Source organism: Betta splendens, chromosome 19 (genome assembly GCF_900634795.4).
Source record: "Betta splendens chromosome 19, fBetSpl5.4, whole genome shotgun sequence".
Classification (NCBI taxonomy): domain Eukaryota; kingdom Metazoa; phylum Chordata; class Actinopteri; order Anabantiformes; family Osphronemidae; genus Betta; species Betta splendens.
Genome location: NC_040898.2, coordinates 5,260,318 through 5,272,135, shown reverse-complemented (window position 1 = coordinate 5,272,135; position 11,818 = coordinate 5,260,318). Strand labels below are relative to the sequence as shown.

At 53.1% G+C, this 11,818-nt stretch overlaps 1 protein-coding gene and 1 long non-coding RNA gene across 2 annotated transcripts in view; one reads left to right on the top strand and one right to left on the bottom strand.

The window, feature by feature from the left end:
* The first annotated feature begins 1,388 nt into the window (after window positions 1–1,388).
* LOC114846327 (ras-associating and dilute domain-containing protein-like) overlaps window positions 1,389–11,818 on the top strand; it is a 10,481-nt gene continuing 51 nt past the window's right edge. Inside the window, exons 1-18 of the mRNA XM_029135220.3 lie at window positions 1,389–2,038; window positions 2,601–2,806; window positions 2,899–3,073; window positions 3,201–3,433; window positions 4,365–4,825; window positions 5,747–6,037; window positions 6,121–6,462; window positions 6,563–6,600; window positions 6,685–6,890; window positions 6,990–7,102; window positions 9,238–9,457; window positions 9,863–10,035; window positions 10,106–10,250; window positions 10,336–10,517; window positions 10,606–10,915; window positions 10,986–11,185; window positions 11,254–11,393; window positions 11,475–11,818. The exon at window positions 11,475–11,818 is cut by the window's right edge and continues 51 nt beyond it. Of these exons, the coding sequence (XP_028991053.1) occupies window positions 1,926–2,038; window positions 2,601–2,806; window positions 2,899–3,073; window positions 3,201–3,433; window positions 4,365–4,825; window positions 5,747–6,037; window positions 6,121–6,462; window positions 6,563–6,600; window positions 6,685–6,890; window positions 6,990–7,102; window positions 9,238–9,457; window positions 9,863–10,035; window positions 10,106–10,250; window positions 10,336–10,517; window positions 10,606–10,915; window positions 10,986–11,185; window positions 11,254–11,393; window positions 11,475–11,568 (3,642 nt within the window). The 5' untranslated portion in view covers window positions 1,389–1,925 and the 3' untranslated portion in view covers window positions 11,569–11,818. The remainder of the gene's footprint in view (window positions 2,039–2,600; window positions 2,807–2,898; window positions 3,074–3,200; window positions 3,434–4,364; window positions 4,826–5,746; window positions 6,038–6,120; window positions 6,463–6,562; window positions 6,601–6,684; window positions 6,891–6,989; window positions 7,103–9,237; window positions 9,458–9,862; window positions 10,036–10,105; window positions 10,251–10,335; window positions 10,518–10,605; window positions 10,916–10,985; window positions 11,186–11,253; window positions 11,394–11,474) is intronic.
* LOC129603424 (uncharacterized) lies at window positions 6,686–9,242 on the bottom strand. Its single transcript, XR_008693277.1, has 3 exons — window positions 8,220–9,242; window positions 6,966–8,139; window positions 6,686–6,826 (listed from the first exon to the last, which is right to left on the bottom strand). It is a non-coding gene; the product is annotated as an uncharacterized LOC129603424 (long non-coding RNA).

The window sequence follows — 11,818 nt, the reverse complement described above, 5'->3', positions numbered from 1 at the left end:
GAAAATTTGGCTTAATCTTTCAGTTGCTGCATGTCACTTCTAACAAAACATCAGATAAAACTCAAATCAAAAAAACATAATCACACACAGTGAAGTTCAAAAGGGTGAAAAACTGGTGTTTAAGAAATATTTAATGTCGCAATGCCTTTGGCAAAGTGAGACAGAAGAGGAGAGAGAGAACCTTTGCAAACATGCTTTACAGTATTTTGCAGTGGAATCCCTGCTGTATAAGCTGTATGTTAAGTCCCCAGGCCTCCTGCTGCAGGTATCGTTCCTCTAACAGGGGATCTGATTACCAGATAAGCCCTTCTGCTCTCTACCTACATTCCAAGAACAGCTGACCTTGCCCCAATCGCAGATGCCTCTCTCTCTCCCCACAATTAGATGGATGGGATAATCTTTCTGATGTAGTGTGAGGAAATAAGGCCAACCTGCAGCAGACCTAGAGAGTATGATCTTACGCTACCATGACATGTGAAGGAAGCCCCATACTGTACATGCACAACACTGCAGGAGCTGTCACAAGTGCTCAGGTATCAACAGAGTCACCTCACGTAAGTAGGGCTTGACCAGAGCAGCCGCAACCCATGACCCATAAGCCCATTTATCTGTCCATGCAGGAGAGAAACATAAAAAAGGGCTCATGCTGCAGTTTAATGCAAATAATACTGATAATAAAAAGATGCAAATAGCTTACAGACGCTGCTCTATAAATACTTAATACTAATCTTAATGATTTTAAGGCGTTATGAAGGAAAATGCGCCCTCTACTGGTCAAAATAGGATACCGACACAAGTGTATCAGGATAATGTTACTTATTGGCAGGAGTGACTGCAATAATTAACTGCCGTTACTAACAGTATTAATATTACACATGTATCCTCCACAGACCCTCTAGCTTATTGTAGAGTATGTCAGCGTTTATTTGGCAAACCTGGCAACATCAGTCAGGATTAGACATCAAAGTACCTGCCTGCACCGAGATAGAGCAAGTGGCTGCTATTCAGGAGGTGCAGCAGGTGCTCGCAGTGACTCTACTGCCATTAGTGTGTAGCAAGCAGCTCACATACGGACAGGAAATCCTTCAGAATAAACAAGAAACAAAGTAAAACGAAATAAAACAAACAAACGAAAAACGAATGGACAAATTCAGCCACTCAACAGTTCTTTTTCAACAAAAATATACGTTAAATAAAAGTTGATTACAGAAATATGTGATCATCAAACTTCATGATTTGCATTAGTTTTGCCAAAGTAAGTGGCTTGATTTGACTTGTGATCTGCGTGCAGCCAGAAGATGGAGTCATAACCGCAGTGATGTTGAGGCTTCGGTTTATTCGGTTGGTGTTGAGCATGAGGGCTGACGACAAGGTCCACGAACTCACAAGGCTTTTCAGCGCACCGCCGGAACATGACGCCAACACGCTCTCTGGTGACGGTTTTATTTTGAAAGTCGTAGTGAGTGCGCGCCCACTTGGCGTCTTGGAGCACTTGCGCCGTCGACTCACATCTGGAGAGCGGCTCCGCGATGGCTTTGAAAGAAACGGCCTCTCCGTGCGCCACGCGTAAAGGAATGCACGTCTGACTCGACCCGACCATGCCGAACTCCTGTCATCCGGCTTTATTAACTCCATTTGATCTGTCAGCGAGTCGGAGGCAGCGAGAGGCGAACCTGTAACTTGAGCCGTTGGCTCCAACAGCGGCTCCAACAGCTGGAACGGGGCCGGGAACATCTGCAGCGCCTGTTCCGGAGCGCGCACCGTACAATGAAGCTCGTGCCGGATGAAACATCCCAGGAATGAAGCGAAGCCGTCGTGTGTGAATGACAAGCTGATGGGACGCGATAGGCGCTCTCTGCCTTGACTTAGAGCGGAGTCTGCAACAGTTTAACGCGCACACGCGAACCCGAGTCGACGCGGCGAGGATGTCTCAGATGAAGTTTCCCTCCGATGAGCTGCGCTCGCTCCCACCGAGACCAGTTTCCACGCGGAGACGGTTTGTGAAGCTGGGGAGGAAGATAAGTGATGGATCTCAGCAGTGAGTATGCCTTCAAACCCCACACCGAGTTCTGATTAGTCGGAAAGTTAGCTGGAAGTGCGTGATGTATTTCAGTTTTACCATAACGATATATAAAAACATATCTGAAATCCTGTAAACACGTCAGTTTGACTGACAGCCTGCTCGTGTGCCATCGGCCCATCACAACACATTCCGCTGCCTGATCGCAGCGTTTCACCATCACTAATGCTATTAAATCAGAAGTTACATCCAAGTGGTGGCATAACTGGAACCTTTGAACCATAAGAAGCTTACAGGCTCTAAACAACGCTGCATTATTTTATTCTTGCGCCGGGCACAGCTGAGTGGTGGAGGCACTGATTGTACCAGCACAGCATGCAACAAACTGGGGCACAGTAACACAGTCCATTTATATTTTGACCCTTTCTTTTCAGTGTATTTCCGTTATTATTTCTCCATCTCCAACTATCATGGTATCTCTCACTCCCCTGACTCTTGATGTCAGAGTCTAAATATTTACCGATCTACTTTTATCTTATCTAATTGTTCTGTTCTTCCTCATCTCTTGCTCATTCACCAGGTCCGCTTCCTCTACGGGCAGTTCCTCCACCGGCCGGTCGGCCGAAGCCGTAGCGATCAGACAGCCAAGCAAGAGTCGCATCCATCGCCATGCCAACCGCCTCTCAGGTGTCTTCCGTGGACCCGCCTCCGCCTCCACCTCTGGCTCCATGGCCCTGACAGCCAGCATCCGCTCATCGCTGTCCATTCAGTCCAGGAAGTCCAGCAGTACGTCACACTTACTCTAAACAATGCTTTAGCAATGAATTATGGTCTAAATCTTTAGATGTCTTTCTTTGTTGCTGCATTACGTCACGCAGTGATCGCTGCCGATGCTCTGATCGCTGACGACCCGTCTGAGCTGTCCAATCAGATCACTGCCCCGGGAATCCTGAAGATCTTTGGCAACGAAATCTGTGAAGGGGCTCACTACAAAAGCGTGCTGGCCACCACGCACTCCTGTGCAAAGGAGCTGGTGAAAGAGGCCCTGGAACGGTAGGACCACGTGTTACCTGAGCTTGCGTGAACGTCTGCGCGCCACATGCTCTGACTGAGCCCTCGCGTGTCCACGCTGAGCTCTGCTGCAGAATCACTGGACTTTATGTTAAAACCCGTCATCCAGGTACGGACTGAACAAGAAGGAGGCCGAGTCCTACGTCCTCTGCGACACCATCGGCGCCGTCGGCGGCCATCAGTGGAGGACGGAGGGCTTCCGGGTGGTCGGGGACAACGAGAAGCCGCTGCTGCTCCAGGCGCTCTGGAAGCCCAGAGACGGGATGGCGAGACGCTTCGAGATCCAGAGGAGGAGCCTGGCCGAGGAGAAGACGTCCAGGGACAAGGACACGGTCACTGCCGGTACGGTACACGGGCCCGGTCCGGTCCCGGGCTGCTGTGGGGAAAGGATTCATTCACACGAGGCCACATCCTGACTCACGAGCATCCGCGTGTGCTGTAAAGAAGGTTTTCATCGTTCAATAAAGCAGTGTCAGTATTAAACCCGGTTCTCACAGTGAAAGTGCGGTCTGCCCGCATGTCGAGTTTCCAGTGAAACTCTGCCAAGCCACACAGGCTAAACTATATTTTAATAGGTCTACGCTTTCTTTTTGTTCGTTCTTTTCAGTTTCTGGCGCAAAAGCCGGATTACAATTTATTCTTACTGCCGCTAAAATCCACCCAGAACCTCTAAATTAGAGTGACATCGCAGACACGCTGTGATTTAATTCAGCTGTTTCCAGTGGCCCACCCACTCTTACTGTAACTCCGACACTGCTTCAAAAGGCCATTAACTCCTGGATCCGCTAATATTTGCAACGCTCGCTGCAGCCGAACAGGAAAGCGGTCCCCAGCGTTCCGTGGAGACCCGACCCAAACGCGCCGTGACGCTGTGAACGTGCACGGGGGCTTCTGCTATCGCTGCTGCCGCGGTTGACACAGCTGTGCGTCCTGTTTTGTGCTTTTGCTCCTGTAATGGCACAGCTTGTGATAGCGCCCTATCGGTGTCAGCGTGTGGACGCCTGCTGCGTGCCTCAGCTTTATTTCCATGAGCTCGGCCTCTTTTTTCCCCCCCAACCGAGGTCTGTTTCCTGTGTGGAGCTTGTGCGTGTTGACTCTGGCACACGCACGTGATGCGCCAATGACGAACACACGCCTCACCTTCAGGAAAATGTGGGAGCTGCCCGATCGAATTCCATTGCCCTTGTGCCTAATTTATTTATATAGCGGCTCTGTTATTGCTTACTTTACAGGAGGGCCCATTCTACCACCTTGTCTCCTCTGTTCCTGTTAGGTATCAATGCTCAGGCTCGCAAGCTGCAGAAGAGTCGCTCCAGGGTGACCTCCACTCTCATAGAGAGGACTATGGGTCGAGGCCACAGGCTCTGGAGGAGCAGAAGTGAGATGGACCTCCTAGATTCCGAGAGCGAGAACAAGCCGGAGCCCGACGCCGACAATTGTGTGAAGAGTCGCAGCGAAAGCCTGAACCCAACCGCGCTGCAGAGCTGCGAGCGTCCAAAAATAAACCCCCAACAGAACCACATTCACAGCCCGCCGGGTCCCCCCGAGGGGGACGGCGGGTCGCGGGCCGAGACAGAGGCCCTCTGTCCGGCCGGGCCGAAAGACGAGGGCGAAGGAGAGGAGTCGGAGAGGGAGGAGACGGAGAGCAGCGACGATAACACCACACAGTACTCCATTCACCCTCCTCACGACTGTCCATACCTGCTGCTGCTGCAGGGCTGCAGTCCCACTCAGGTACGACACCTAAACACCTGACTGACCCACACGATTACGCGTTACAACTCAGAACAAGTAGTTAGGATCAACCTAACTCTTTGCTTCTGGAGGCTGGAGGCTGGTGAGCCCACAAAACACACAACAGTATTCACGCAGTAAGCTACAAGGATATGCTTCTCATTAGCATGCTGCTTACAGCATGATATCCATCTTTGCATGGCAACAGACTCATCGGGATCAAAGCTAATATAACTTAGCAACCGTGTCCTTTGCTTCGCTGGCTCTGTTAAATGCCGATTAGCTAAAATGCCTGAATAAAACAGAAACATACATATTTTCTCATATCCAACAAGGCTGCGCTATCCCTCAGCTCTGATTCATCCACTGGTGAGGACTTTTTGCCTGGAACAGAGTAAAAAGGGAGACTAATGCCAGAAGGGAACGAATGTCCACATTGCGACTGATTCACTGACTGTTGAACACGCCAGGGCTGTTGTTCCAGGGCAGTTGTAGCGGCAGGGAGGCGGCCGGTGCGAGGCTCGGTACGGGTGTCAGCAGCGGTCATGAGGGGCCGAGGAAGCGGCAGCACAGCCGCGGTACTGCTTCCTGCTCGCTACTGGCAGTGGAGGCACAGGTTGTTCCGCTAGAATGAATTCAGCCGGTTAAATCCGTCCCACTGGAGAAGACAGACATCACAAGGGAAATGTCACACACTGTAATCCCTGCACGCCGAGCCTCCCACTCGGTGTGATTAATATATCATTGTTTGTATAATGAGGGTTGGATCAGGGGTATAATTCTAATGCCTCCACATGACCAGACCGCTAAGCTCTGACTGAGAGGGAACTGTGTACAGGTCAAAACAAGACTATTACAGTTCAACAATGTAACGCATTCATTGAAGTGTAGTATCACAATATCATGTCTCCTTCCGCTCAGGACTTTGTCATCTACTTACTTGCGGCACCCAGCGTTTCGATAGGCCGACCAGGCCACGGCGAGGACGCATCCAAGCCTGACATCCTCCTCTTCGCCGACGACGTTCTTCCGAGACACTGCCGCCTCCACCGCGGCGGCAGCGGTGGCGCCACGGCGCTCTGCCCGGAGCGGGAGGCCGCAGTCACCAGGAACGGCGAGACGCTGCAAGCGGAGACGCCGCTCAGCCCCGGCGACGTCATCGGCCTGGGTCGGCGCTACCTGTTTCTCTTCAAGGACCCCCTGACGCCCAAAGTGAGGCAACGCACCACATGCCGCGCAACAACGCGAGGCCCTTTGTTTCTGTGTCATTTCTTCTTCCTGCTCTTTAAATAAAGGAAGTTAGCAGCGCGGCGCCTGAGCTCAGGATCCCGGGTCACGCGGCTGCCGCTGCAACGAGCAGCGCTGCAGCCATGAGCCACCGCGTGGACCCTCGGGCCCCAATGCTCCTACGGTCGCCCCAGGGCCGCAGCCTGACTCTGAGCTACGAGGCTGGAGACGAGGAGCGTATCGTGGAGGAGGTCGTTGCAATGGGAAGTGGCAGCGGGGAAGAGAGGCCGCCGCTGACGCCGGCGTTTTTGCTGTGCGCGTGTTTGCAGCATTCGTCCACAAGTCTCCACACCTCGGACCTGCGCAGGCTTCTGCTGCTTACTGCCCGCGGAGTTCAAAGTGCCGTGTGGGTGAGTTCTACTAAGATCGTCTAAGGAACTCCATCTATTGATTCCTCACGTTTATATATTGTCATTGTTCATGCTCAGAGCCTTTTCTGTGTCCTTGCAGGAGTGCACTAAGGATCTCGCAGCCGCTCAGCCTGAAGCGTAAGCACGCTTCCGTTTGTCTCAAACAATCAGCTGTCAAACAAATCCCAGACAAAACTGTAAATCTGTGTTGCTTTACCGCAGTCTCGACGTTGACGGGCCAAACCCAGAGGGCCTACCGCCCTTCAGCCTGCAGGAGGCCGTCCCGGGACTTCGCCCCCTGGTGGTGTGGATGTCCAACAGTCTGGAGCTGTTGCACTTCATCCAGCAGCAACTGCCTCTCTTTCTGGAGTGGAGAACCAGAAAGGAACAAGGACATGAAGATGAGAGCGAAGAGATACAGAAACTGGGTTAGTTGCATGATACATGTAATTATATGGCAGTTAAAGCTGAGTGAGCTGAGGATTATTACAAAAACTATTAACCATCCCGGCGCCTGATGTTTTCAGCCATGAAGGAGCTTCATCTGTCATGTGTCAGTTCAGCGAGTGAGGAGACAATGGCCGTCCTGGAGGAGGTCGTCCTGCTCGCCTTCCAGCAGTGCGTCTATTACATCACCAAGGTGAGAGGCCCATCACAGGTCGCTTCTAAAGGTCCGGAACCAGTGACATAGAGGGTCGACATCTACCTGAGCTGCAGCTTCCTGGCCAAACGTAACCAGGCACCATCTGGTCCACTCACTGAAGATTAGAACGGCGACTTTAAGAGAGAAAAATAATCATGGACTGGCTGAGAATAAAGGGCCCCAGTCAGCTGCTCTGTCAGCTTCTAATAGATGGACCAGCCACGGTGCCAGACCACACTGGGGGCATTATGACAGGGCAGAGACAGGACACTGTGTGTGTGTGTGTGTGTGTGTGTGTGTGTGTGTGTGTGTGTGTGTGTGTGTGTGTGTGTGTGTGTGTGTGCGTGCGTGCGTGTGTGTGTGTACTGGGGGAGGATAAAGGAAACAAGCCAGAGGTGTCTAACTGCTGCCAAGGAGTCTTTGCATTGCAGCCTCGAATTACACAAATGAGATGCAAGACCTATTTTACTTTCTTCACCCTGATGCACAAACGGTTGGATTCTACCCAGCACAGACTGCAGGGGTCATAGGTCAGAGCCGTAAACTCACTTCCTCAGTATTATTAATTGTATTTGTCTTTGAAGTTCAATAGCACACATGGCTGTAAAGGTTCGATGGTTGTTGTCCGATTGCACAAATTGTGCGTCTCTCCCTCCGGTTCTTTCCGTCCACGAAGACAAAGCGGGGTTTAATTCCACTCCCAGGATCCAGCCGTGCGCCGCTTCCCTCCAGCGCCACACCCATTACATGGATTGGTGCCGGGAAAGTTCCAGACGAATTTCCATCGGAGCCGTATGGGTGTGGGTGGAAGTGCCGTCCAAGGAGCAGTGGAGGGGTGGGCGGCCTGTTTTATGTTGGTCCCACCATGTCCCAGTCTGTGAACGTCAGTAGCTGCAGCTGACGTGAGGGGTTAACGCCGGGTTCTGCCCAGTGGAGTCCATTCGTAGCAGTGAGAGCTGATTGGACTCCTGCTCGGCTGGGCTCAATGATCCACTTCACTTTCCTCGCGTGGGGCAGCCGTTGCACTGACGCGCCTGTAAAGGACAAATTGGAGGAATTTGAACGCGCTCTGCACATTCTTGCTCGCTGCAGGAGGATGTGGTTCTCTAAGTACCTGTAGCACCACGCGCGCTTCCCTCAACAAGTCTGCTTGATGAAGCAAATGACTTCCAGATGGGCTCCGTCAGTAAATCCATGTATAATCCAGCATGGCTGCGCCGGTTTCGCTCGCGAGACGTCATTTATATTGGATAAGTGTTTTAGTTCATCACGTTTAGGAGCCAGGATTTGATCTGAGCCCGGATCGGGAGACAGTGACAGTGGCCGTAAATCAAAACAGCGACGATAACATTTTCTTAGCGCTGTTTGTTTTGGCCTATTTATGTGTAATTGCCGCCGGCTCGGAAAACAAAAGGCGCCACTGGTGAGCAGCTATTCCTACCGAAGACATGGCGTGATGAATATAGACGCACTTAAACAGGCCTGCGGTTAGACGGCGCGGCCTACGAGCGCTACGAGCGCCATGGGGACCGTGCTGTGCGTGCCGCGGATGCATGCGGTGATCCCCCGGATGCCAGAACCCGGTGAATGAAGCCGCTCCGGCTACCGGGCCCGGAGCTCGTCCGTTCCCACCGTCTCGCGGCTCCCGTGTAGCGAGCGTAAGCCGAGCTGCTCTCGGGGTGGATTCCTCCGCAAGCCTTCACTCAGCAGTCCTGCTGCAGCGCCATGCCAAGCCCACACCAGCCAGATTCGGCCTCTTTTTTTTTGTCAGGAATGCGTCTCCGCGGCGGGCGCTGGAGGCCCGGTGGGTGTAAGAGAGAGGGGATGTCTGCGCACAATTAACCCGAACAAAGCCGGCGTTGTCCTGAGGAGCAGGGAGGACGCTTGGCTGGAAGCGGTTCCCCGTCCTCCTCTGCTGCTGGTGTCGCGCTGGCTTCGTGTCGGGGCGTGAGGGGCAGGATGGGTGGTCCGACGTCCTCACGGAGGCCCGCATGCCTGAGCGCAGGCCGCCGATCGGATCCCGCTCGCCGCACGCTAACGTTTCCAACCCCAAACTGACCCACATGAGTGGGGGCAGCCTCCAGCGCCACAGGGATGAGTGAGTCACCGGCAGTTGTGCTCCTCTGCTCCAGATCCTCTACCCCGTCCTGCCGGGCCTTCTGGACTGCAACCCCTTCAGACAGAGCGCCGACCCGCGGGTGGCCGGGGAGGTCCGGGCCATCGTGAGCGTCCTGGCCGACACCTGGAGCCTGCTCTCGGACGCCCAGCTCCATCCTGACATCGCCTCCCAGCTCGTCGGCTACCTCTTCTACTTCATCAACGCCTCCGTCTTCAACTCCCTCATGGAGAGAGGTATGAGGTTCCGACGCTCCACGATGTCACGTTTGGCTCAGTGATGTGGGGATAGCCCAAGACAAGCTGGAGGTCAGGTTTCAAGTGATCTCATTGCTCGGATTTGACAGATGAAATGAAGAGGGAGAGAGAAAGTATGGTTTAGCTGTGACTACCCCCTAGTGGCCACCAGGAGCTATTACATATTACCCAAAACTGACACAAAACATAACAAATTCCCATTCCCAGTGCCCATAAACATTTATTTTTGACTTTATTATCATGTCAACGTTTTAAGAAAGCTGTATAAACAGATGTAATAATGTTTATTTGTTGTATTTCCTCAAAGTATCACACTTCCAGAAGTCTGAAGGACTAAACAAATAACTGATGGTAAATGTGTCCTCTGTCCTGACGTGTTCACAGGCTCAGAGCCAGGGTTCTACCAGTGGTCCATGGGCGTGCGGATGCGAGCCAATCTGGACCTGCTCCTGGACTGGGCCCACGCCACCGGACTGGGGGAACTGGCCTCGGAGCACACCCAGAAGCTGTCGTCGGCCATCAACCTGCTGGCGACGCCGAGGAAGAGCTTACTGCAGGTACAGTAAGGGTCCCGTGGTCTGTGCGTGGAAACCAGTCGGACCAGTGACTGTAGAACCGTGTGTGCAGACATCCTGGGCGTCCCTGCGCTCTGACTACTCCGCTCTGAACCCGGCCCAGCTCAACCACCTGTTGAGCCTCTACAGCCCGGCCTGTCCTCAGAACCTGAGCTGGGCTCCATCGGGGGGCGACCGGGCAGCGGCACTGCAGCCTGGTGAGGACCCAGCGCGCTGACTGGTTCTGGTCCAGTTCATAGCTGTGGTAGTTTAATACAGATGGCGTCTTTTCTGCTTATTAAGCTGACGTCCTGGAGAACTTCGACACCCACCACCCGCTGGTGCTGCCCGATGGGGGGCACCAGTTCCAGCTCGCGAGGCCAGTCAGGGTTCCAGGTGTGAGCGAACAGCTGGAGCAGCTCAAAGCCTTCGTCGCCTCGCTTTCTCGTCCCCACTTCAACGACGTCTCAGCTGGAAAGCACCAGGTACAAAAGAGGACTTTCAGGCTATTTGTCAAACTGTCACTAGGAAACACATCAGCTTCTTCTTGAGTCTTGCTTCTCTCTCATCCAGAGCGGTAGCGATTTGAAGGACTCTAAATCCGAGCCACCAGAAATTCTCCGGGACCCCCCTCCCCCTTCCGCTACTTCTGCTGCCTCACCCCCGTCACCCCCGTCACCCCCCTCCCCCCTCTACCTGGACGAATTCAGCTCCTGTGTCGCGGTCCTTTTGTCCCAGAAGCTCAAAAATCTGGAGGTGCAGAGCAGAGAGGTGAACAGGTCCGCTCTGGATCCCTCCTGTCTCCTCACCCCGCCCACCACCCCACACGTCGCAGACCCCGGGGATCAGGCGAAAGCGGAGCCGGAGGAGGCGCACGATGAAGGTTTGTTTCTCTGGTTGTCTTTATTTTCATGCAGACAACCAGAGCAGCTGATTTCCTTTTATTTCATCAGGCGGACTAGTCTTTGAATGCCTCGCTGCCCTCAGAGTAGACCCCTTGAAAGCAGGCTGCCCCAGCATGAAGAGGATTGTGGAGCTAAAGGAGGAAGACGACAAGCAGGAGGAAGACGAGGAAGAGTGTTACGATGAGGTGTTTAGCCTGGAGCTGGAGCGAGGCGACCGAGGACTGGGCCTCGCTCTGGTCGACACCAAGGTGAGGCTACAGCTCCTCTACCTGCTCTCATTCAGTGGCACAATGAGTCAATCCAACCCCTCTTCCAGGACACGTCCCTGACGTTTAAAGGCGTCTTCATCCGTGCAGTGCTGCCAGACTCCCCTGCAGCCCGGTGTGAGAAGCTGGAGCCAGGAGACAGGATCCTGGCTGTTAACGGCGTCAGCCTGCTGGGCCTGGACTACCACAGGTACGAGGCACGCGAGTCTGACTCTAAACCGTGCCGACACGTCATGAGTAACATGTTGTTGTCTGTGCATCTCTGCCTCAGTGGACGGGAGCTGATCCAGTCATCGGGGGACAGACTGAGGTTACTGGTCGCAAGAGCTGACTGGATGGCGAAGGCCGTACACAGCGAGTGCTAGCTCCCGTGGCTGCCCTTTCACCCACGGACCTTGAATGCACCATCCAAGCTTGTCCAGGATCAAGCGTTGTCCCTAAACACTCCCAGCAGCCTACTGTACATGGAACTCGCTGTCATAAAAAGACTTTATTAATCCAAATGTCAATTGAGAGATAAGCAATAAGAAAAAAAAAAGTCATTTGCTTCCTTGAATTATTTTTTGTGTTCACTTTGATAAAATCATTGGATGATTGTTGATGGTGATGTGAAGG